The 25,722-nt window shown below is 40.3% G+C and overlaps 2 protein-coding genes across 2 annotated transcripts; one reads left to right on the top strand and one right to left on the bottom strand.

Annotated features, from left to right (window-relative positions):
- The first annotated feature begins 577 nt into the window (after positions 1-577).
- LOC107765175 (auxin transport protein BIG-like) lies at positions 578-21,070 on the top strand. The gene is given in 15 exon segments (XM_075250415.1): positions 578-986; positions 1,072-1,178; positions 1,284-1,449; positions 1,544-6,411; positions 6,413-7,624; positions 9,286-9,903; positions 10,005-10,185; positions 10,558-10,792; positions 10,892-15,442; positions 15,529-15,751; positions 16,293-16,697; positions 16,901-17,044; positions 17,319-18,344; positions 19,190-19,696; positions 19,913-21,070. Coding segments are annotated over 15 exon segments (15,306 nt in total). The 5' UTR covers positions 578-745; the 3' UTR covers positions 20,735-21,070.
- A 1,340-nt stretch (positions 21,071-22,410) lies between these two features.
- LOC107765174 (uncharacterized) lies at positions 22,411-24,468 on the bottom strand. Its single transcript, XM_016583791.2, has 4 exons — positions 24,227-24,468; positions 24,016-24,123; positions 23,254-23,328; positions 22,411-23,035 (listed from the first exon to the last, which is right to left on the bottom strand). The coding sequence occupies exons 1-4, from the start codon at positions 24,358-24,360 to the stop codon at positions 22,804-22,806; spliced, it is 549 nt and encodes a 182-aa protein (XP_016439277.1). The 5' UTR covers positions 24,361-24,468; the 3' UTR covers positions 22,411-22,803.
- Between the last annotated feature and the right edge of the window lie 1,254 nt (positions 24,469-25,722).

Genomic DNA, 25,722 nt, shown 5'->3' with positions numbered 1-25,722 from the left:
TATAGGCATGAAAAGTGAAGAAAATATGTCATGAAATATGTCATTGAACATAGAAAATATGTCATTGAATATGTCATTAACCATTTGAGAGAAAGATCATGAAGGAAGAGTAGACATCCACCATATTTTGATTTTTATCATAACAATTTCCAAATTATTCCGGACCAAGAATATCAGGCACTAGATGGGAGAGTTGTAGCCGCCTTCGTTTTCTTCTGGATGCATGACGTTTCTCTTTATTTTGCACCTTAAGGCTTAAGTTTGAGATAACTTTGATTAAGTCGGTTTAAACAAAGAAACTCAATTTAATGCTGAATTATTAGACAACAAATCACACGAGCAGCACACTTTCCTAAAAGGTGACAAAGAAATTCCAAAGAATGACTTGGAGGCTACTCTAAAGTCGCATTTTTCTAATGCCAAAAGTCGACTAATGCCCAAATGTCATCTCTCCATTTCTTGCCTTAAACCGCCTTTACAAGTAATTTTCCTTTTTTCATACTTTACCAGGAGGAAATAAGGCAGTAACTTACACGTAGGAACTTTCTTTATTTTCCCCAAGAAAAATTATCAACACAACTACTAAACCCTCTCACTTCAATAAAATCTTACACTGTAAGTGCATATTTCAATCTCATTTCCATTTCAAACCCTATATTTCTTCCCTAATCGCGAGAGCTCTTTGCTCTCCGATCAATCATACTGTAATGCACTGATTGATTTCTCTGTGATAATAATCAGAGTGATGGCTGAGATCGCCAAGCTCGTTGATGTTTTCTCATCTGGCGATGATCTCTCTCAAAGACTTCGCGCTGATTCATCACTCAATCTAGGGTTCCGGAAACTCTGTTCAATTCTCCGGCAAGCCGTAGAACCCGTCGCTGGCGATGGCAACAAGCTAGGGCTTCAATTCTGGGATCAGTCGCAGATTCAAGCAGTCACTTCCCTCGCACTTACACTCGTCAACTCCACTCGATCTTTATCAGGTACTCTTAGCACTATAATTTATGTATTCATGGATATACTTGCGAGAAATTTTATGCGTGTGACTTAAATTTAATATTATTACAGTTGAGCGAGTTGAACCTGTAATTGTGGCGGCTATTCAGCTTTCTGTAGAGTTTGCGTTATGCTATCTGGAAAAATGGATTTGCAACAGTGATGATTCAATGCTTCAGGTATTGGATTTACTGTAGTGGAATCTGTTCTTTAAGTTTGTTAGGCTGTTGTTTATGCACCATATTTTGTGCTATATTTAATGTTCGCGTTCTCTCTATATTTAGAGCTATATCCTGCAGCTACTGGAAATAGCACTAGTTGATGAAACGGATAAAGAGCTTGATCTGTTGCAGCCATGTTCGTCTAATGCTAGCATGGATATGTTGCCAATAGCTGTAATTGAAGATAACTGTAGTAAATGGCAGGACGGTACGAGATGCATGCTTCAAGGTATTCTTGGATCCATTTAAAGCCGCCTTGTATGTTGAATCACATGGTCTATAATGTGTGTTTTTACCTCTCTTTTTTCTGTTTGCTTCTGCAGGGGGGAGATGTTCAAAGGAAGAGAAAGCAGCTGATACTCTTCTAATGACGTTAGCTTCTGAATGGATGCACCCTGACAATGTGAATACAACCACTCTTAGGCAGTCTGTTCCTTATGATTGTAATAAATTGATCAATGTGTCACAGCATTGGGCAGTTGTACATTTGGAGTGTGTTCATCGTCTTGTTACTATTTGCAAGGACCTTTTAAGACTTCCCGCTCCATCTGATGAGAAATCTGCCATTCCTAATTTGAGGAAGAGATTTTCATTTTGTGTGAAAGTATTCAAGTTACTGGGTAGTCTTACTAAAAATAGCTCATACACTCACTTTGATGCCAAGTTATTCCGGTCTGTTGCTTCATTCACTGAGGTATTGCCCACCCTGTTCAAGCTGCCGTTTGATTTCGTAAGTGGATATCCTGCAGTTGAGAGTGGCTTAGATAGTCAAGTAATGCTGTTGCTGGAAGAGTTTATTCAAATTGTACAGACAATTTTCTGCAACACCAACGTATTTCAAAACATCCAAGCATGCATTGCAGCTTTAATATTGGATCATTTGGATCCTGACGTGTGGAAGTATAGCAGTGCTGTTAACCCAAGGCCTCCTTTGGCCTACTGCCCCCGTGTGGTTGTTTATGTTCTCAAGCTAATATTAGACGTCAGGAATAGAACATATCAGCTATTCGAGTACAAGGGCCTCGATGTTGAAGGTGTGAGTACCAGCCAACTCTTGGAGCCTCCTTTATGTCAGGTTCACTCAGCTAAGGTCAACCTGCTGAAGAAGTACTCAGTGGAGGAACTTTTGAGAATAATATTCTCACCATCAGTCCAATGGGTGGATAATGTGATGCAACTGCTCTTGTTCCTTCACTCTGAGGGTGTCAAATTGAAGCCTAAATTGGAGAGGTCATGTTCCAGTGTCACCAAAACATCCGTTACTTCTGAGTCTGAAAACACAGCTTGCCATGAAGATGAAGCCCTCTTTGGGGACCTTTTCTCTGAGGGCGGTCGCTCAGCAGGATCTGTGGATGGGTATGATCAACCTGCTGTTGCACATAGTTCAAATACAAGCAACACGCCCATTCAGGCTGCTACCGAATTGCTCAGCTTTTTGAATGATTGCATTTTTTCACCTGAATGGTGTGGTCCTGTATATGAAGATGGGTGCAGAAAATTCACAAGCTACCACATTGATATTTTGCTTTCTGTACTTAGCTCCGAAGGATGTGATGCTGAAGCAACAGGTCATGATGCTGGGATAGCTCTAAATGAACAAATGAAACTTGGTTATCGGCATCTCAGTGAAATTTGCCTTGATCTGTTCCATAACCTCCTATCACGTCATGCCTTGTCTGATCGAGTTGAAGAAACACTTGTCGAGAAAATCCTTGTTATTGAAAATGGTGCTTTTCTTTACAATGATCTAACTCTTGGTTTACTGGCGCATGCTGTTGTCTGTCTGGTAGATTCTGCTGGCAGCAGCTTGAGGACCAAAATGTACAATATATTTGCTGATTTTGTCTGTGAAAAGGCAAAGACTATATGTTCAAAGTGTCCTAACTTGGACGAGCTTCTGGGGATCCTTCCATCTTTGTTTCATGTTGAGATACTGCTAATGGCTTTTCACCTGTCTTCAGAAGATGAAAAGGCTGTTCAGGCTAATGTGGTATTCTCTGCTCTTAAAGCCGTTGCTGTCCCATCTGCTGGTTTTGATAGTACGCAATTGTCATGTTGGGCTCTATTAGTTTCACGTTTGATAGTAATGCTTCGTCACATGCTATTTTATCCTCTTGTTTGTCCATCATCCCTGCTTTTGGAGTTCAGGACCAAGCTGAGGGAAGCCTCCTCCTCAAGATTGAGGCCTCGTGTCAGTGGCAGTCGTGCCTCATCTTGGGTCTCAATTTTGTTTGAAGGTGTGATGGGTGGCTTCATTAAAGAAACACCTACCTGCAATGCCTTGCTAAGTCATCTGATTGATATCACACCTCTTCCTCCATCTGCATGTAGAGATGATCCAACAATAGAATGCCTAGGCTTGTCCTGGAATGACATATGTGCCTCTTTTTCCAGGATTCTGAGGTTTTGGGAAGGTAAAAAACCTGAAAAAGTGGAGGACCTGATACTTGAAAGATACATTTTTGTGCTTTGTTGGGATCTACCAGTCGTGAAATCCACCTCAGAACATCTGCATCGTTGGCTAACTAGTGCTGAAGTTCCTGAACTCTCAAATGCTGAGCATTTTGTTTACTTTAGCCAATTATTTTCGGGTGATATGGGGAAAATTAACTACAGTCATCTTTCTGTTATGTTGATGGATTTGATTCATCGGTTGCATGATTTACACGTATCAGAGGATGTGGGAGAATTCGGATGGGATTTTCTAAGGGCTGGATCTTGGTTATCTCTGTCACTTTCATTGGTTACTGCTGGTACTGCTGGACACTGCATGGATAAGGCACTAGCTTCTGCTGTTCCTATGTTACCAGAGCAGACATCAAGAGATGGCAAATTTTATGCATTCACTGAAGGTGTTATTTCTACTTTAGTTGGTACTAATCAAGTTGAGCGGTTGATTAGAGTATTGTCATCTTTGTTGAAGAGATACCTACAAGTTTATCAGAAAGCTTTAATTATGACGATCGACGGTGATCAGTTTTCGCCCAACCGACTTTCACCTACAATGTCATTTGTGCATGCTGGTTTTGACAAATGCAAGCAGGATGAACTCCTTGAGAAGATGGGTTCTGATCCATGCCAGTATAAGCCTCTCTATGGAACTTTGTCAAGGCTGGATACTGCTCTTGACAAGTTATCTTTAGGAAGTCATTCTAAAATCTTATGGGAATCTTTGCTGCATGGCTTCCCCTGTCTTCTTCAACCTCCAAGTGGAACTCTGCTTTCGTCTATCCTTAATGTTGCAGGAGTAGTAAATTGTATAGATGGGCTAATGAAGGTCATTGATGCTGGAGGAGTTCTTTACTTGGAGACACAGGCCATCTCTCAGATTCTTGAATTGGTCTGTAGGATCAAGTGTGACAGTATATTTGAAGACCTTCATGGAAAATGTAATGCTATTTACCAACGGTTGACCGAAGGCTCTGGAGGAGTTGACTACAGTAGCTTATTCGTATTAAAGCACATGGAGGAGTTTTTAAGGTGTGTCAATGAGAGAGATGGTGGAGATACTAGTGGCATTTATGAAGCTCTGATTGTCAAGGTAATTGATATTGTTGATAGCTTAAAAAGAGAGCCTTCTGGTACTGGGGTTTTGAAATACTTTCTCTCTCTTGAGGACGGCTCCAAACAGATAAAGGATCTTTATGGTTCACAACGCGGTGATTTGTTGGTTCTTGTTGATGCTTTAGACGGATGCAACTCTGAGCAGGTCTCTATAAGGGTTCTCAACTTTTTTGTTGATCTTTTATCTGGAGATATGTATGCTCATGTCAAAGAGAAGTTGCAGAAGAAGTTCCTTCACATGGACATGGTCTACCTGTCAAAGTGGCTTGAAACCAGGCTTTTAGGATCTGTGACTGAAGAATCTAGTGGAGTTGCATGTGCAACAGGAGCTTCAGTTTCTCTAAGAGAATCAACTATGAATTTTATCACATGCCTGTTGTCTCCGTCCTCTGGAATCCTTTCACAGGAACTACATAAGCATTTGGTGAAATCTATGCTGATTTCACTTGATAAGGCTTTTCTGCTATTTGAGTTCACTGTTGCCAAATGTTATTTCAATTTTCTTGTTCAGCTTTCTGGAGGTGAAAATTTAATCAAGCAACTTATGCGGCAGACGATGTTGCTGACTGAGAAGCTGGCTGATGATGAGAATCTACTTCAAGGGCTGAAGTATCTCTTTGGTTTCTTTGCAAGTGTCTTGAGTGATTGCTGCTCTGCCAAAAGTGCCACTGAACGATCTTTAGTAAAGTCTATCCCTAGCAGTAGTTCAGCGGTGGGGTCTGCACCTACTAGATCTATATGTTCCAGGAAGAATGCTGATGCTGTGGTCCTTTCTTCCAGTCAAGGTGTGTCCGCAATTGAGTGTGATGCAACTTCTGTTGATGAAGACGAGGATGATGGAACATCTGATGGCGAGAACGGTAGCCTGGACAAGGATGAAGAGGAAGATAATAACAGTGAAAGGGCCCTCGCCTCTAAAGTTTGTACATTTACATCTAGTGGTAGCAATTTTATGGAGCAACACTGGTACTTCTGCTATACATGTGATCTGACCGTGTCCAAAGGCTGTTGCTCTGTTTGTGCAAAAGTTTGTCACAGAGGTCATCGTGTGGTTTATTCTAGGTCCAGTCGCTTCTTCTGTGACTGTGGTGCAGGAGGTGTTCGTGGTAGCAATTGTCAATGTCTGAAACCTCGAAAATTTGCTGGAAGCAACAACGCAGCCAGTCGTGGTGCTAGTAACTTCCAGTCTTTTCTGCCTTTCACGGAAAATGGAGATCAACTTCCTGACAGTGATTCAGATATTGATGAGGATGTTTTGGTGGAAGCAGACAACTCTATCAAGATGTCTATTCCAAAGGACCTTCAAGATGGGATGCCGATCTTATTAGACGAACTTGATCTTGAAAGTTGTGTTGTGAGACTTTGCTCTTCACTGTTGCCTTCTATTACAAGCCGGAGAGATTCTAGCCTTTCGAGAGAGAGGAAAATTTTCCTGGGTAATGAGAAAGTACTTTGTAACAGTGTTGATCTTTTGCAATTGAAGAAAGCATATAAAAGTGGATCGTTAGATTTGAAGATAAAGGCTGATTATTCAAATGCCAAAGAACTTAAATCCCACTTGGCTAGTGGTTCTCTTGTTAAATCTTTGCTCAGTGTTAGCACACGAGGTCGGCTTGCTGTTGGAGAAGGGTGACAAGGTAGCCATATTTGATGTTGGACAGCTTATTGGACAAGCTACTGTTGCTCCTGTGACTGCAGACAAGACCAATGTGAAGCCTCTTTCTAAGAATGTTGTCCGTTTTGAAATTGTAAATCTCATTTTCAATCCACTTGTGGAAAATTACCTTGCGGTCGCTGGCTATGAAGATTGCCAGGTTCTCACAGTAAATCATCGAGGTGAGGTGAGCGATCGTTTAGCCATTGAACTCGCTCTACAAGGTGCTTATATCAAACATGTAGACTGGGTCCCTGGATCTCAAGTTCAGCTAATGGTGGTCACTAACAAATTTGTTAAAATATATGATTTATCCCTTGACAACATTAGTCCTGTGCACTATTTCACTTTGCCTGATGGCATGATTATGGATGCTGCACTCATTGTGGCTTCACAGGGTAGGATGTTTCTGATTGTCCTTTCAGAACATGGTAGCTTGTACAGGTTGGAGTTGTCAACAAAAGGGAATGTTGGGGCCAAGCCATTGAAGGAAATCATGCAAATCGAGGGTAAAGAGAGACACGCGAAAGGTTCCTCCTTATATTTTTCATCAATGCATCGTTTACTCTTTCTGTCCTTACAAGATGGGACCACCTTGGTTGGCCGAGTAAATCCAGATGCAACTTCTTTAACTGAGGTCTCTGCCATATTGGAGAATGAAACAGACTGTAAACTTCGGTCAGCAGGATTGCACCGGTGGAGAGATTTATTTGGTGGCAGTGCCTTATTTGTTTCCTTCTCAAGTTTGAATTCAAATGCCGCAAGTGCTGTCTCATTTGGTGAATGTCAAGTACTCGTACAGAACTTGCGACATTCAGTGGGTTCAGCTTCTCCTGTTGTAGGGGTTGCCACTTATAAGCCTTTGTCAAAAGACAAAATCCACTGTCTTGTTTTACATGAAGATGGAAGCCTTCAGATATACTCACATGTTCCTGCTGGTGTAGACTCTGGTGTCAGTGCCATCAGTGATAAGGTTAAAAAGCTTGGCCCTGGGATACTCAATAACAAGGCTTATGGAGGTACAAAACCAGAATTTCCACTTGATTTTTTTGAGAAAACTGTGTGTATAACGCAAGATGTGAAGCTGAGCAGTGATGCTATAAGGAATGGTGACTCTGAGTTAGCTAAACAAACCCTGGCTTCTGAAGATGGATTTTTAGAGAGTCCTAACCCCGGAGGATTCAAGGTATTACTTTCTTGTTGTTTCTGTTATATTTGTCTCCTAATTCATTAAATTTTCCTCTCTCTGGACATGACTGTTTGAGATTCATTCTTTAAGTGGAAAATCTTTCACATATGAAAATGTCAAAGCCGGAGTTAAGTGATTTTGCCTGTCCCAACTTTTGTGTTTGGTGGTCTGACTACACAAACCAGGAGGGAAGAGATGAGAGCATGATTATATGAGGTTGTTATCCCTGCTTTTGCCTGTTGAATTCTAAGTGACTTGAAGTGCTAGTGTTTTGATAAAATTTTAGCTAAGGTTATTTGCTGGAAAGAGAGTGCCAGGTGAAGGGTGGACGAGACCAAGAAGTAAGGCTTACATGCATTTATATGGATCCACTTTAAGATTAAACGAATCCATTGAGTTGAATATGATTGTTTGTGTGATTGCATTTACTGTTTTCTTTGGGATAAGGTAAAATAATTTCATTAATATGAAAAGCTTTCTGTACAAAAAAGTATACCAAGTAGAGAGCCTACACATAAAATGGATCTTTATGAGTGCAACCTATCTTCTGTACAGACTGGAACCACTCATGGGTGCACCTAAAGGAAACAAGAAGCAAGAGGTTATTCCTTGTATCTACAAAGCCATTCTGCACACCGTCAAAGGCTCTTCTTTCCTCTTTCCATGAAACCCACATAAGAGCTAGTCAGGCAACATCCCATGCTTTGCGTCTTCTCGTCTTTCTTCCGTAGGCCCAACGGTGTAGCATCACCATTATCCACTGTACGCTAAACCAGTTCAGCACTAATCATAACCATATTGCCATTTTCTATACCAGGGATAGCAATGAAACCAATTATTACAAATGCTTAGTGTAGCCTTTTTCTAGCTTCTAGGGTATGTTCCTTTGCACTCAAGTGATTGAACAAAGTTGATAATGTTCTGGTGTAAAAGATGCACGTATAACTTACCCTTCTCCATGCTTTTCATTTAACAGACGCTCTGTGCATCTTTGCAGTTCTGACATTGCAATTGCTTCAATTTCACTTTGTAATTGCTTCAGATCTGTTTGTCAAGAAGCATTGTGCAAACTCATATTTTTATCAACTAGGATAAAAAATGTAAGTAATAATTGATGGGAAGAGCTGAATAAACATATGAATATGTTAGCTGGTATTCTCAGAAGTGAGTTGAACTGGTGATGTTAGTGAACTTTGGTTTTAACTTTTAAGAACTTATTGTTCCCTTTTGGAGAATATGATAAACTTGGGGCTAAGTAGACTAGGATCATTCCAGGAATATGCATTCATCCTTTCCTTTTGGAGAATATGGTAAACTTGGGGCTAAGTAAACTAGGATCATTCCAGGAATATGAATTCATCAGTTTTAGCTCTTTTGGCAATGTGGATAACACAATTAGGAATCACTTTTCATCCATCTCTACCTTTTTTCATGAGGGGTTATTATCTTCAAGGAGAGAAATACTAACATTTTAATACAGTAGTATTCTTACTTGGATATTCCTGTGAGCTCTCTGGTTTTGGTTTTTACTTCCCCCAATGTTCCACTTTTTGTCGTCGTTGTCGTTTTTTTCTTTGAACTAGTATCTAGCACTTTACTTAGGAATCTGGATCATAGCTCTGTATATTTCAGCTTTATAATGTGTGCCATTTTTCCAGATAACTGTTTCCAATTCGAATCCCGACCTTGTCATGGTCGGTCTGCGATTGCATGTGGGTAACACATCTGCGAATCACATTCCTTCTGAGATCACTGTATTTCAGAGAGTGATAAAATTAGATGAGGGAATGCGTTCTTGGTATGATATTGCATTTACAGTCGCCGAATCACTTCTTGCTGATGAAGAATTTACAGTATCTGTTGGACCAACATTCAGTGGAGCTGCTTTACCCCGAATAGACTCCTTAGAAATTTATGGCCGAGCTAAGGATGAATTTGGTTGGAAAGAAAAGATGGATGCTGTTCTGGACATGGAGGCACGTGTACTTGGTTGTAATTCGTGGCCTGCTGGATCTAGGAGGAAGTGCCGTGCAACACAGTCTGCACCACTGCAGGAGCTGGTTGTGGCTGCTGGATTGAAGCTCTTGTCAAGAATCTACTCTTTGTGCAAACCGAAAGGATGCTCAAAAGTTGAGGAAGCTAAGGTGGAGCTGAGCAAATTGAGGTGCAAGCCCTTGTTAGAAGTTATATTTGAAAGTGACAGAGAGCCTTTGTTGCAGGCAGCTGCCAATCGTGTCCTGCAAGCCGTCTTCCCAAAGAGGGAGATATATTACCAAGTAACTGCCCAGACTATATGTGTGAAATGAGTGAACTAATCTTGCTTTTTCTCTATTTATGCCAAATATTTTATTGTGACCGGAAATTTGTATCTGAATAGGTTAAGGATGCCATGCGCCTGGCTGGTGTCGTGAAATCCACTGCCATGCTCTCATCAAAACTTGGTGTGGATGGGACCGCTGCTGGGTGGATAATTGAGGAATTTACTGCACAGATGCGCGTGGTTTCCAAGATTGCGCTGCATCGTCGCTCAAACCTTGCCTCTTTTCTTGAGATGAATGGTACTTTTTCTTGTTCTTTTGGTTTACAGCTACTCTTTACAATAGAGTCCAGTGTTTCCAAGCCCTTGGACGGGGTACCATCTGACTAGGGTCAAAATAATGAAGTTAGGGCATTGTTTCTTTCACTAATTTTGAACCCCTCCCTTGTGCTCATGCACCCTCTCTCTTCCCCCCCCCCCCAAACAAACAAAATCTGTTTGTTCACATGTGCTCTTATCACTGTTGTCTTCTATATGGGGAGCGATTGTTATGTTTATTCTGCATGGTTTACTGACCTTCGCCGACATTTATGCTGCAGTTGAGAATTTTACCTTCAGAAAACAAATTTTGGGCCTTGCGTGGGCAATTCCTTATTTATTCTTTTGAATGTAGGTTCTGAAGTGGTTGATGGACTTATGCACGTCCTTTGGGGAATTTTAGACATAGAGCAACCTGACACACAGACTATGAACAATATTGTTGTATCGTCCGTCGAACTTATTTACTGTTACGCCGAGTGCTTAGCATTGCATGGAAAAGACGGAGGCAGGTCTTCTGTTGCACCTGCTGTTTCATTGTTTAAGAAACTGTTGTTCTCTACCAATGAGGCTGTTCAAACTTCCAGCAGGTTGTTAATAGCTCTTGAACCAATTTCTGTGAAAGCATAACTGTGATTTTCCCATTTTCATTTGTTTATGTCTCCAAATTTTCTATTCTTTGGTTCCAGCTTGGCTATATCTTCAAGATTCCTTCAGGTTCCGTTCCCAAAGCAAACAATGATAGGTACTGATGACGTGGAGAACCCTTCCTGTGTTCCTACGCGAGTTGATGCTTCCGCTGGAGCTAGTGGAAGTACTCAGGTCATGGTTGAAGAAGACTCCATCACATCATCTGTTCAATACTGTTGCGATGGTTGCTCTACTGTTCCTATCCTAAGGCGAAGATGGCACTGTACTGTTTGCCCAGATTTCGATTTGTGTGAGGCATGCTATGAAGTGCTAGATGCAGACCGTCTCGCACCACCACATTCTAGAGATCATCCTATGACAGCTATTCCAATTGAAGTGGAAACATTTGGTGGTGAGGGAAGTGAAATTCATTTCTCTACTGATGATTTAAGTGATCCAGGGTTGTTGACAGTTGCATCTGATGTTGGTGTGCAAAATTCTGCGCCATCAATCCACGAGTTGGAACCAAATGAATCAGAAGAGTTTTCACCGTCGATACTTGATCCTGTTACTATTTCTGCATCCAAAAGAGCTGTTAACTCTCTTCTTCTTTCTGAACTACTTGAGCAACTGAAAGGATGGATGGAAACCACTTCAGGAACTGGGGCTATTCCAGTCATGCAGCTCTTCTACAGATTGTCTTCAGCGGTTGGTGGACCCTTTGCTGACAGTTCAGAACCTGAAAGCATAGGGTTGGAGAATTTGATAAAGTGGTTTTTGGATGAGATAAATCTGAATAAACCTTTCGTAGCCAGAAGCCGTACCTCATTTGGAGAAGTTACAATCCTGGTACTTATGTTCTTTACCTTAATGCTGCGAAACTGGCACCAGCCAGGAACTGATGGTTCGGCAACTAAATCTGGTGGTGTGACTGAAGCGCATGACAAAGCTGCCTTGCATATCTCACCTTCCACTTGTGTTGCTGCTTCACCTACCTTAGATGGTCAAGAGAAAATTGACTTTATCTCCCATTTACTTCGTGCTTGTAGCTATCTTAGGCAGCAAGCATTTGTCAATTATCTGATGAACATTCTACAGGAGCTAACTCAAGTTTTTAAATCTCCACCTATTAGCACAGATGCATCTTCTGGGTTGAACACCGCTTCTGGTTGTGGTGCTTTGTTGACAATCCGTAGGGAAGTGCCTGCGGGTAACTTCTCTCCATTCTTTTCAGACTCGTATGCAAAATCACACCGTGCGGACATATTTGTGGACTACCATAGGCTGTTGTTGGAGAACACTTTCCGTCTGCTCTACAGCTTGATCCGACCAGAAAAGCACGACAAGGCTGGGGAGAAAGAGAAGATCCACAAGATGACTTCTGGTAAGGATTTGAAGCTAGATGGATATCAAGATGTCCTGTGCAGCTATATCAACAATCCTAACACCAGTTATGTTAGAAGGTACGCCAGGAGGCTTTTTCTGCATCTCTGTGGTAGTAAGACACACTACTACAGTGTTCGAGACTCTTGGCAGTTCTCAACTGAAGTTAAAAAGCTCTATAAGCACATAAATAAATCTGGTGGATTTCAAAGTTCTATCTCATATGAAAGAAGTGTGAAGATAGTAAGGTGTCTAACGACCATGGCTGAAGTGGCTGCAGCTCGTCCTCGAAATTGGCAAAAGTATTGTTTAAGGCATGGTGATGTTCTTCCTTTCCTTCTGAATGGAATATTTTATTTTGGGGAAGAGTGTGTTATTCAGGCATTGAAGCTTCTGAATCTGGCCTTCTATACTGGGAAAGATAGCACACACTCATCACAGAAAGCTGAGGTAGCGGAAGCTGGAACAACTGTGAGTAAGTTAGGGTCACAAGCTCCTGAATATAAAAAGAAGAAGAAGGGGGAAGACAGTGAATCTGGTGTTGAGAAAACTCAGTTGGATATGGAAGCAGTGGTTGATGTTTTCATTGGAAAAGGTGGTGATGTGTTGAAACAATTTATTGACTGCTTTTTATTGGAATGGAATTCAAGCTCTGTGCGCTCAGAATCCAAATCAGTTCTCCTCGGTGTCTGGCATCACGGGAACCCGGCATTCAGAGAAACATTGTTAACTGCACTTTTGGAGAAGGTAAAATCTTTACCAATGTATGGGCAGAACATCATTGAATATACAGAACTTGTTACATTCTTGCTAGGGAAGGTCCCTGATCATGGTGCGAAGCTACAGAGTGCTGAAGTTGTTGACAAATGCTTGACTGCCGATGTGATTAATTGCATATTTGAGACACTTCATTCACAAAACGAGCTTTTGGCGAACCATCCAAATTCTCGAATATACAACACTTTGAGTGGATTGGTGGAATTTGACGGTTACTACCTTGAGAGTGAGCCTTGTGTAGCCTGCAGCTCCCCCGAGGTTCCGTATAGTAGGATGAAGCTTGAAAGTTTGAAGTCAGAAACGAAGTTTACTGACAACCGCATCATAGTGAAATGTACTGGTAGCTACACCATTCAGAGTGTGGCAATGAATGTTCATGATGCTCGTAAATCCAAGTCAGTGAAAGTTCTAAACCTTTATTACAATAACAGGCCTGTGGCTGACTTGTCAGAGTTGAAAAACAATTGGTCCCTTTGGAAGCGTGCAAAAAGCTGCCATCTTGCTTTTAATCAAACTGAGCTGAAAGTTGATTTTGCCATCCCAATTACAGCGTGTAATTTTATGATTGAATTGGATTCATTTTATGAAAATCTTCAAGCTTTGTCCCTCGAGCCGTTGCAGTGTCCCCGTTGCAGTCGGGCTGTGACTGATAAGCACGGTATTTGCAGTAATTGTCATGAGAATGCTTATCAATGCAGACAGTGCAGGAACATCAACTATGAAAATCTTGATTCCTTCTTATGCAATGAGTGTGGGTACAGCAAATATGGTCGCTTTGAATTTAATTTTATGGCAAAGCCAAGTTTCACTTTTGATAGCATGGAAAATGAAGAAGACATGAAGAGGGGATTGGCTGCAATAGAGGCAGAGTCGGAAAATGCTCATCGTAGATATCAGCAGCTTTTGGGATTCAAAAAACCTTTGCTGAAGATTGTGTCTAGTGTTGGTGAAAATGAGATGGATTCTCAGCAGAAGGATTCGGTTCAACAAATGATGGTCTCTTTGCCTGGACCTTCATGCAAGATAAACCGTAAAATTGCTCTTCTTGGTGTCCTTTATGGTGAGAAATGCAAAGCAGCATTTGATTCTGTCAGTAAGAGTGTTCAGACCCTCCAAGGTCTGAGGCGAGTTTTGATGAATTACTTACATCAGAAACAATCAGATAATGTTGGTCCAGCCTCCAGATTTGTTGTTTCGAGGGTACCTAACAGTTGCTATGGTTGTGCTTCCACTTTTGTCACCCAATGCTTGGAGATATTACAGGTGCTATCAAAAAATCCAGCATCCAAGAAGCAACTTGTTGCTGCTGGTGTTCTGTCTGAGCTGTTCGAAAATAACATCCATCAGGGCCCCAAAACCGCTCGTGTCCAAGCTAGAGGAGCTCTTTGTGCCTTCTCTGAGGGTGACACTAATGCGGTAGCTGAGTTGAACAGTCTAATACAGAAGAAGGTAATGTATTGCCTTGAACATCACCGCTCCATGGACATCGCGTTGGCTACACGTGAAGAGTTGTCCCTGCTTTCTGATGTGTGTTCATTGTCGGATGAATTCTGGGAATCAAGATTAAGGGTTGTTTTCCAGTTGTTATTTGCATCTATCAAGGTGGGAGCTAAACATCCTGCAATATCTGAACATGTGATTCTTCCTTGCCTGAGGATCATATCTCAGGCTTGTACTCCTCCAAAGCCTGATGGTGTTGACAAAGAGCAAGGAGCAGGAAAATCTTCTCATGTCACGCAAGTGAAAGATGACAGTTCAAATGTTTCTGGGTCTAACAGCCTTGTTAGTGGTAGTAAGTCAATGTCAGAGTCGTCAGAGAAAAGTTGGAATGGTTCTCAGAAGGCTCAAGATATACAACTGTTAAGCTATTCAGAGTGGGAAAAAGGAGCCTCCTATCTAGACTTTGTGAGGCGACAGTATAAGGTTTCTCAGGCTGGGAAAAGTGGTCAAAGATCCCGTCTTCAGAGGCAGGACTACCTGGCGCTGAAATATCTTCTCAAGTGGAAGCGACGTGTTTCAAAGACAGCTCGAAATGAGATATCATCATTTGAACTGGGCTCATGGGTTACAGAACTCATACTGAGTGCTTGTTCGCAGTCTATTAGGTCAGAGATGTGTATGTTGATTAGTTTACTCTGTGGCCAGAGTTCATCACGACAGTTTCGCTTGCTAAACTTGCTCATGTCTTTGTTATCGGCAACTCTTGCTGCTGGAGAAAATGCTGCTGAGTACTTTGAACTGCTGTTTAAAATGATAGACACAGAGGATGCTCGTCTTTTCTTGACGGTGCGTAGTTGCTTGACAACAATATGCAAGTTGATCACTCAGGAACTGGTTAATGTTGAAAAGTTGGAGAGGAGCCTGCATGTTGACATATCTCAGGGCTTTATTCTTCATAAACTTATCGAGCTCCTTGGCAAGTTTTTGGAGGTTCCAAGCATCAGATCCAGGCAAGTAGTCTTCACATCCTTAATATATTGAATTATTCACTGTTGACATATTTGCTGATCAATCTTTCTTGACTGTTCACTTGTAGATTCATGAGAGAGCATTTGCTTTCCGAGGTTCTTGAGGCTCTCATTGTGATTAGGGGGTTGGTTGTGCAGAAGACAAAACTAATAAATGACTGTAATAGACTTCTCAAAGATCTTCTTGATAGTCTTTTGCTAGAAAGTAATGAAAATAAACGTCAGTTCATCCAGGCATGCATCTCTGGTCTACAAATTCACGGAGATGAGAATAGAGGGCGAACTTCTTTGGTACGTAATGAATTTCTTAATTTTTCCCGAAAGAAAAAAGTTGCAATATTAGTAAAGTGTTCTGGTCTTTGAAGTGATTTCCAACTATTGCTTTTTTGTTTCTTCTTCGGTTTATTTTGGGCACACAATAGAAAAGTGAGTAGGAGATCTTATTTCCTCTTTTGCTGGAGAATCAGATTGTACATGCCAAGCTACTTAATTAAGGATGGTAATTTCAAGAGATTGTCCATGATCTCTTGAATTTCTTTCTTCTCAAGGTTCTGCATCAGATATTCCCAGCTCCAGATGAGAATCAGTTCACATCTTTTGTTAGTGTAAAGTACAATGCTGTAATATTTGCTCTTTAGTTGATATTGGGAAGGACCCATTTTATAAGGCAGAGCAGAGTCCTTACTTTTTCTTTTGCAGTATACTAACTGCCTGGGTTCCTATATATTTTGGTTATATAGGGAGTCATTTCGACGTCTTCCTCCACTATCTGTTTGGTGCATAGTATTTTAATCAGTGGATTTACACTGTTCTATTTTGTCTTTACAAGCAGTTCATCTTGGAGCAGCTCTGCAATCTGATTAGCCCCTCAAAACCAGAGCCTGTGTATCTTTTGATCTTGAACAAGGCTCATACACAGGAAGAATTTATCAGGGGATCGATGACAAAGAATCCATATTCAAGTGCTGAAATTGGTCCATTGATGCGTGATGTCAAAAATAAAATCTGCCAACAGCTTGATCTCTTAGGTCTTATTGAAGATGATTATGGCATGGAATTGCTAGTAGCTGGGAATATTATTTCTTTAGATTTGAGTATTGCTCAAGTCTTTGAGCAAGTGTGGAAGAAATCCAGTAGTCAGTCTGCAAGTGTAGTTGCCGCGGCAACTTCACTTTCTTCCAGTGCTGCTGTATCAGGCAGAGATTGTCCCCCAATGACAGTGACCTACCGACTACAGGTTCTCTTGTTCTTTTTGCTGCCATTTTATTGTAGAATGTACTTGATGAAACCTTAAAAGAAAAAATGGTTCTGCCCATGGCTTTCTGTTATGTTCTTTTTTCTTTTCTTTTTGTCCTTCAAAATTTTGATTTACGTCTATGCTTAATCGGCATTCTTATAGCTTCTTTGATACACTTAACAGTTCCCCTATCTTCTATTCAGGGATTAGATGGTGAAGCTACTGAGCCCATGATTAAAGAAATTGATGAGGATAGAGAGGAGACCCAAGATCCAGAGGTGGAGTTTGCCATAGCTGGTGCAGTGCGGGAATGTGGTGGACTGGAAATTCTTTTAGGGATGGTTCAGGTAAAAGTATTGATCCAAACTTTAGCAGGTTATTCTTTTTAGACATGTAGCTCATTTTCCTTCTAGTTGTTCTTTTGTTGTCTGATATTCTTTTTTCTTTCAGTTTTATTTCCTCTTGTTGGAAGTGGGGTGTATTTTGGGATGTTGAGTTGAAGAAACTCCCCAAGAAAGATATTCATTTCTGTAGCTTAAACAAATTACATACTGGTGATGAATGGATAATGACATTCTGTTTATGACCTTGTTCATGTCTTTCTACTGGTTTATTTTGCAGCGTTTGCAAGATGATTTCAAGTCCAATCAAGAGCAGTTGGTTGCAGTGCTTAATTTGCTCATGCTTTGTTGCAAGATAAGAGAAAACCGAAAAGCATTGCTAAAGCTGGGTGCTTTAGGCTTACTTCTTGAGACAGCTAGGCGTGCTTTCTTTGTGGATGCTATGGAACCAGCTGAGGGTATTCTTTTGATTGTAGAGAGCTTAACGCTAGAAGCAAATGAGAGTGATAACATCAGCATTACTTCAGGCGTTAATGTAGTCTCCAGTGATGAAGCAGGTGTTGGTGAACAGGCCAAGAAAATTGTACTACTTTTCCTTGAAAGATTATCCCATCCATCTGGACTTAAAAAGTCAAATAAGCAGCAGAGGAACACTGAGATGGTTGCAAGAATATTGCCTTACTTGACTTACGGGGAGCCTGCAGCAATGGAAGCTCTTGTACAGCATTTTGAGCCGTGTTTGCAGAATTGGTGCGAATTTGATAGGCTGCAAAAACTTTACGAAGACAATATGAAAGATGAAACAATTGCGCAGCAAGCCTCAAAGCAAAAATACACCCTGGAGAATTTTGTTAGAGTTTCAGAATCGCTCAAGACAAGTTCCTGTGGAGAGAGGTTGAAGGATATTATACTGGAAAAGGGGATTACTGGGGCTGCAGTCAGCCATCTAAAAGAATGTTTTGCTTTCACTGGACAGGCTGGTTTCAAATCAACTGTGGAGTGGGCATCGGGTTTAAAGCTCCCATCTATTCCTCTTATTTTATCCATGCTGAGGGGTTTGTCCATGGGCCATTTGGCCACTCAAAAGTGCATAGATGAAGGAGGAATCTTGCCATTGCTTCATGCTTTGGAGGGTGTCTCAGGTGAAAATGAGATTGGAGCCAGGGCTGAAAACTTGTTGGACACACTTTCTGATAAGGAGGGAAATGGTGATGGGTTCTTAGCCGAGAAAGTTCACCAACTACGTCATGCAACGCGGGATGAGATGAGGCGACGAGCATTGAGGAAGAGAACAGAATTGCTGCAGGTTCCTTGTCATACTACTTGCACTTCGCTCCACTATGCTGTTTGTTAATGTCCTTTGCGTCTTCATCTTTGTCTTGGCTTAATACTTTTGATCTGTTGCTTAGTAATGATAAAAGACTACCATTTTCATCTGAAGCATATTTTATGGTCAAATCTTCCCAGCAAAATGGCATATCAATAGCCTCCTCTTTGGTTTGAAAGCGTCTTCCAGGAAAATTGCATATCAATAGTCTCCTCTTTGGCATCAAAGCATTTCCCCGCACTAGAGATCCGAGGGGAATAGACATAACAGGAGTAATACTTAGAATATATCTAAGTACCTGAAACATGTTACTAAATATATGTTTAAACTGGGAGATATAAGTTCAGTTTTTTTATGTAAGAACTGAGAAAGATAATTGAGATGCTGCAGAGATAGTAGAGAAGCTTAGCAACAGTATCTATCTTTTAGGAAGCAATTGAAGTTGAACCTAGGACTCCTTCAACGTGCATAGGCAGTTCATATTGTTATATGCAGATGCTCAAACAGAGAATAGTTCTGTGGCACAGCATGTCATTTGGTAATTTTTCACTTTCTTGGTAGCAGCTGTGGTATTTTCCCCAACTTGATCTTTTAACTCTGATATGTTTTCTGTCAAGCATCTAATTGTTCTCTTGTAAAAATATCTTTTGGTCTAGTGGCACGATATGCTTCTTTACATTCATGTGTTTCTTGAGTTCTGTTTACTGAAGCTTAGAGATTTGTCCAGGATCAACATCTAATATCTAATTGAGATATAGATCCTCTAAAGTTGTTTCAGTTGCCAATATCATAACTATGGAGCTTTTTCTCGTTTTCTATACCAGGGACTTGGTATGCGGCAAGAACTGTCCCCAGATGGTGGTGAACGTATTGTTGTTGCGCGACCGGTCTTGAAAGGTTTGGAAGATGTTGAGGACGAGGACGAGGAAGGATTGGCTTGCATGGTTTGTCGTGAAGGCTACCGCTTGCGCCCTACAGACTTGCTTGGCGTATACACTTATAGTAAACGGGTTAACCTTGGTATTGGAAGCTCTGGAAATGCTCGTGGAGACTGTGTTTACACAACAGTCAGCCATTTCAACATCATACATTTTCAGTGCCATCAGGAGGCTAAACGGGCAGATGCAGCCTTAAAGAATCCTAAAAAAGAATGGGACGGAGCGGCCCTAAGAAACAACGAGACACTATGCAATAATCTATTCCCAGTGAGAGGTCCATCAGTACCAATGGGCCAATATATACGCTATGTTGATCAATACTGGGATTACCTCAATGCTCTTGGACGTGCTGATGGAAGTCGGCTCCGGTTGTTAACCTATGACATTGTTCTGGTGAGCTGCCATTTTTCGTTATTCCTTTCCATGTTTACATTCTCAGCTCCTGCCCCCCCCCCCCCCTCTTTTTCCTTTTTTTTTTTTTTATCATTCCCTTTCTTTGTGGATGGGGTCTGAGGGATTAGTGGTTTTTTTTTGGACAATGAGATAGGTGAAGGTTCTTGCAATATAGACTGTTGATGCAAATACAAATCTTTTTTGGGTGACTTGCAGATGCTTGCTCGATTTGCAACTGGTGCTTCATTTAGTGCAGATTGCAGAGGTGGTGGAAAAGAGAGTAATGCTCGATTTTTGCCTTTCATGATGCAAATGGCTCGTCACCTTCTTGATCATGATTCTTCTCAGCGGCATATCATGATTAAGTCTATCTCAACTTATTTAAGTTCTCCCGCATCAGAATCCAGAGCCTCCACTACTGCTGGAACTCAGACTTCTGCTGGTACAGAGGAAACTGTCCAATTCATGATGGTTACCTCACTTCTTTCAGAATCCTATGAGTCGTGGTTGCAGCATCGCTCTTCCTTTTTACAACGAGGTATATACCATGCATATATCCAGCGGACTCACGGTAGGCCTGTGCCTCGTTCTTCACGCAATCTGTCTGGGGCTTTGAAACCAGAGTCGGGAAGTACAAGTGCATCTGCGTCTGAGGCTGGGGGGTCAGTTGAGTTATTCTCAACTATCCACCCGATGCTTGTCTACACTGGTTTGATAGAACAGATGCAGCGCTTTTTCAAGGTCAAAAAATTATCGAGTGTGACCATCTTGAGAACCCAAGGTACTTCTAAGAATGTCGAAGAGGATGATGAGAGCAGAAAGTTAGAAGGCTGGGAGGTCGTCATGAAAGATAGATTTTTAAATGTGAAGGAAATGGCAGATTTCTCCTCGAAACTATTATCGTGGCTTGATGACATGACATCGGCGACGAACTTCCAGGAGGCATTTGATATTCTTGGTGTTTTGGGCGATGTGCTTTCTGGGTTCAGTCGATGCGAGGATTATGTACATGCTGCAATCAGTGGTGGGAAAAACTGATCTATCATAAGTGTCGTGTTGATGTGTTCTCTGGCCTTCTGGGTTCAGTCAATGCGAGTATTATGTACATGCTTCACTCAGATGTGGGAAAAACTGCAGATTTGTCAGAGGCTGTTTCTTGGTTCGGTATTGTATTCCCAAGATTTTTGGTTTGAGTGTGTGTCAAATATCTTTTGTAGGTGCATCTCTTGTTCCTCCGTATACACAGATTGCTCGTATAGTAATTGGAATGATTTTGCGAGTGAACCCTCGAAGAGTCCCCCAGTTTTGTTTCCAACTTGCCATCATTCTTGATGCTGTGAATAATTGTCAATGCAAATATGCGATCTTCAATTAGTTCTTTTGTTTACTGCATCAGTGTACTAAATCTATTGATGTATGTCGCGAATGATTTACCCATCTAGACAGTTGCCTACCGTTTATTAGTCATTTGCATCGTGCGGGAATTAGTATTTTGATACGGTAAATATTAGTTATCATGACAGTAACAGCATTAAATGAACAACTAGCTTCACTGTTAGTTGAATTTATTTATCTTAAGAGCAATATGAAGCTTTGTAATTTAACTTCAGATGAGCATGTCCTATGTTCAGTCATGCAGCTAAAGCGAATGAAGATAATAATGACAGGAGTCCTCCCCTCCTAATTTGTGAAAATCATTGAAATAGGTGTAGAATACGTATAATAGACTGTCAAATTGACTTGATGAAGTCTGATCAAGAATTGAATCACCCCAATCGCAGATCCTTCCATTTTCAGAAGTTGCTTCCTGAACGAAGGTTAAACAGCTTGCAGCATATCAGCTCACGCCGCCATAACGCCAGCAACATCAGGACCACGATAGTCACTTATCACCATTGACATAGACGGATTACAATTCTTAGATGATAGCATGGATATTGGGATTGAAATAGGATGGGTTGACTCTTTATACCCAGGTCCTGCGCTGCTTCTGTTGCCCTCATAGGCAATGGTATCTACTCGACAATACTTTGCAATAGTGCTGCTTCTGTTGCCCTCATAGGCGATGGTATCTACTCGACAATACTTTGCAATAGTTCAATATATGGCCCTTCACTGTACACAACTCACCTCACCATGTCCATCATCATATGTTGCAATTTCAACTTGGATTTTTAGCTTTAGTTTGACCAAGTAAGACTGGATTCATAACTCAGTTACCATTTAAGGAGTGTTAATGGATGGATAGTAATGTAAGTTTACTATTATATGGGTTACCAAATATTGCCTACCTAGCGCATTATAATGGGATAACCTTGAGTGTAGCGTTCTTCATGTCCTTGAGAAAGTATATATGATCCTCCCTAAATCCTAAGTAAATGGACTGCAGTATTCTAGCAGCCAAGCGAGCAATAAGGAGACCCTTGCACAAGAAAAATAATGGCACTAGAGAGCATAAGCACAGAATTTGTAAGAAAACCGACATCCAAAGAACATGCAGCATAACTTAAAATCACCAATTTTAGCAAATAAAGTACCTATACTTGGGAAAAACAAATAAGATCCCATAGCCACTACAAAGTACCAAAACAACTGCTAGCAAAACCAACCCTCGCAAAAATAAAGATATAAAAAATATAAAAGAGAAGAAAAAAGCCTGGAGAATACCAGTAAAAAATAATAATTATAGACTATGAAAACACCGCTAGCAGCAATAGATGAATGTAAACATCCTCAGCCACAATACAATACAAGATGACGGCTGAAATTCAAGTGCAGATGACACTAGTACTAAGGTAGCAAATTGAACTCCAAATAACCAATCTGGATGATTAACAAAATCATGACACATCTGCCACAACTGGAGGTAGAGTGATTTAAGTTACTATACTACCATTCAGTAGAAACTGAAAAGATACAATGTTCCAATTGAACTTTACTGTTGAATATCATGTGTTTGCAACATAAACGAGCAAAAATGTGGAGTGGTTGCACAAGACAATCTAGCATGAGGTAAACTTACAGGAAAACTCTCACACCAGCCAAGAAGAATATTTTCCCTTTCTATCATTCTATTCTGGAATGCTTCACAAATTGCTGACTGGTCATCAATTCATTGCATCATAGTCATCTAACTTCTCGTTGTACTCCAAGACCTTTCTCCTAATCTTGGATGTATCTACCCACGTGATGAAGTCCTCCATATTTCTTGTCACAAGAAATGCTGGATCAGTAACTGTATCGGGTCCAACTCGAATATGACCCTGTTCTATATAAGTCACTGCTTCCTTCATGTGCTCGGCAAACTTCAGCCGCACCAAGATAGTGGAGAGCCTACGCCTGCAAATGAAGAACACATCCGTCTATTTACCACCCATAATAATATCATGCAATAACACAACCCCATTTATGGGCAACTAACGGTGACTTGAAACTTTGTCTCAATCAGTAATCCGTAAAGAATTGCAGAATGATTGATTATGCTTGGAAGATATGTGGGCTAGAGCTTTTTCTCATCCACATAGAACTGCTTAATATGGAATATAGAACTCACTTACCGGCAGAAGGATGAAACTGATAAGTTCTCGCACACAGCTAAGCTTTTCCTCGTAGTTATTACACCCATGTTATACCTGAATTAAGGAGACATCTATTAGAATTTGTAATCACATGACATCTGTGGCAATAATAAAGACAGATTACTGAAATTGATTGAGAAAAGATCTTTATCAAAAGAAAAACCAAAAGCAATTTTTTTTTTTTGATAAGCTATCAAAAGCAATAAAATCTCATCTCTCAAACTAGAAAAGAGGGAGATGGGGAAACGTCTGTGCACATACATTATACTTCTAATTGTCATCTATACATTAAGCTCATATGATATAATACATAGAAACCAAGCAAAAGGAGGATCAGAGGCCGAGATATACAGTTCTCAACCGTTTCAGAAAAACACTACATGTTTGCCTAGTATCCGACGTTTATTTAATGAAAACAATAGTTTAATAGTTGGAGAATTTTTTTTAAGGTCTGCGTACACACTAACCGCCCAGACCCCACTAGTGGGATTACACTGGGTTGTTGTTGTTGTTGTAGCTACAAAAAATTAAGGTTTTCTTCGCTCCTACAACATTTTCTTCTCATCGTCCCACATTAACTATACATCCTAAACAAAATCATAGGTTTGAAGCAATTAGCCTACACAATAACAAGTTGATATCGCATCGCCAACTAGTATCATTTGGCAAATCCTCTCTCAGGCACCCCAAAATTTGAAACTTAACACACAAAGCAGAATAACATAAGGCTAAAGCACTGACAGTTTTTCTAGAAGGGCGTCAGTCATCTCAATCCGATAAGGATCTCTTGGGTCCATCTGCTTCAGTATATTCACCAGCTTCTGCGCCATTCTGCATAAACCCGAGTACCTAACATACACACACAAAAGAAAAAAAAACATAAATACATAAACAAGTAAAGAAATAGTTCTTTAAGCCACTAAAATGGAAATAGGAGAACAAAAAGACATACTTTTTGTAGTCGTCTCGGCCAGTAACGTGGTAGCGACGCATGACATTAGGTTCTCTGTGACCTCCTTCTCTCTTCCATTGTAGAAAGTCCACCTTCTTTAGGAGCTTCTGTTCATGAGCTTTTAGCTTCCTCATCTTTGGCTATCGGAAAGTTTGGCTATCGATTTCGACCAACGGCGGCTCTAGGGCAAGGCAAGTGAACCCTTGCTTTAAGCCCCAAATAAGTAAGGCCGCAGAAATAAAAAGTACTATTACATTATTATATAATATATACTCCATAATTTATATTTATATAATTATTAATAAAAGATTTCAAATTTTGATAATTTTTAATATTTGGTAGATGTAAGATCGAGTGAGTTAATTGGAAAAAAAATCTCTCACTAAATTAAATAATATATTTATCTTCTCATCAATTTTATTTTTCTTTCTTTATGTATAGTCTTTTTTCATGGTTCTTGCGATTTTACGTTTTAATTTCAACTCCAATTCTTTAAATTAATTATTTCTTTTGGTCATATATAATTGAACCACATACCAGAAAGCAAGTTCTTTTGTGTCTCATCTTTTTAACTCAGAAATCCCCGAGGCAAATGTCGCAAGGTTCAAAACATGATGAATAATGGGCTCACCCTTTGCCATTTTCACTTAAGGGAAAAATTCAATTCCATATGACGCGCGCCTAACTCATACATCATGAGTTGTGCTCCCACCACTTTATCAAAGTCATGTAGGTTTTTTTGTGTCTCAGTATTATATGAATTTTATAAAAGACGTTTCAGGGTCTTTTTAATATATTTTGGTTTAGGTCACCACTTTTGTTGAGCCGCCCCTCATTGACGATCAACAATTATTTACAGACTACTGCCCCACTATAAACGTACTGTTCAACCAGCTTCATTCACATTTGGTAACTGAATGACAAACTCGCTGCTTTTAATGCTCTTGTCATTGTTGCCTTATTTTAAGTGGGAAAAAACTTACCCGCACCGGGTGTATACACCCGGACATTAAACAATTAACACATCACTTTATTTAACTAGAATTATTAGTATTTAACTATAGTTAACTAGTTTTGAGATATATTAAATATAATAATATTCTACTAAAATACTTAATATTTCCACATCTCTGCGACGGTACATTTTTGTTTTTGTGCAACCAAGGCCACCATCGGCCATTACGCCATTACCAACATAATTTTTTTTTCCTTGTACTTGTTGTAGGTATAATTAGTTATACAGACATATTTTAGCTTTTATCTGGAAAAGAAATTTTTACTCCTGTTTTAATATCGTAGCTATATTTGTAATTTTTTTTATTACTGCATAGATATAACTAATAATATATGCTTACCTGAAAAATTTGTCTCCCATAATATAAATTTATGGTTGAGTTCTTACCAAAATACTTTGCATTACTTTCCAGTAACTATCATTGTAAAGGTAAATTCAATTTAATCGAGCAAAACACCATCATGCTTTATGAAAGATTCTT

Source organism: Nicotiana tabacum, chromosome 3, assembly GCF_000715075.1.
Source record: "Nicotiana tabacum cultivar K326 chromosome 3, ASM71507v2, whole genome shotgun sequence".
In the NCBI taxonomy this organism is placed as follows: domain Eukaryota; kingdom Viridiplantae; phylum Streptophyta; class Magnoliopsida; order Solanales; family Solanaceae; genus Nicotiana; species Nicotiana tabacum.
This window is presented reverse-complemented; position numbering and strand designations above follow the sequence as displayed.

Bases quoted from the DNA above. Each gene is read 5' to 3' on its own strand.
- LOC107765174 (XM_016583791.2), bottom strand. From the start codon at position 24,360: ATGAGGAAGCTAAAAGCTCATGAACAGAAGCTCCTAAAGAAGGTGGAC. The intron at 24,124-24,226 runs GTATGTCTTTTT...TGTGTATGTTAG, and splicing joins GGCCGAGACGACTACAAAAA to GTACTCGGGTTTATGCAGAA. The intron at 23,036-23,253 runs GTAAGTGAGTTC...CTTCATTTGCAG, and splicing joins TCAGTTTCATCCTTCTGCCG to GCGTAGGCTCTCCACTATCT.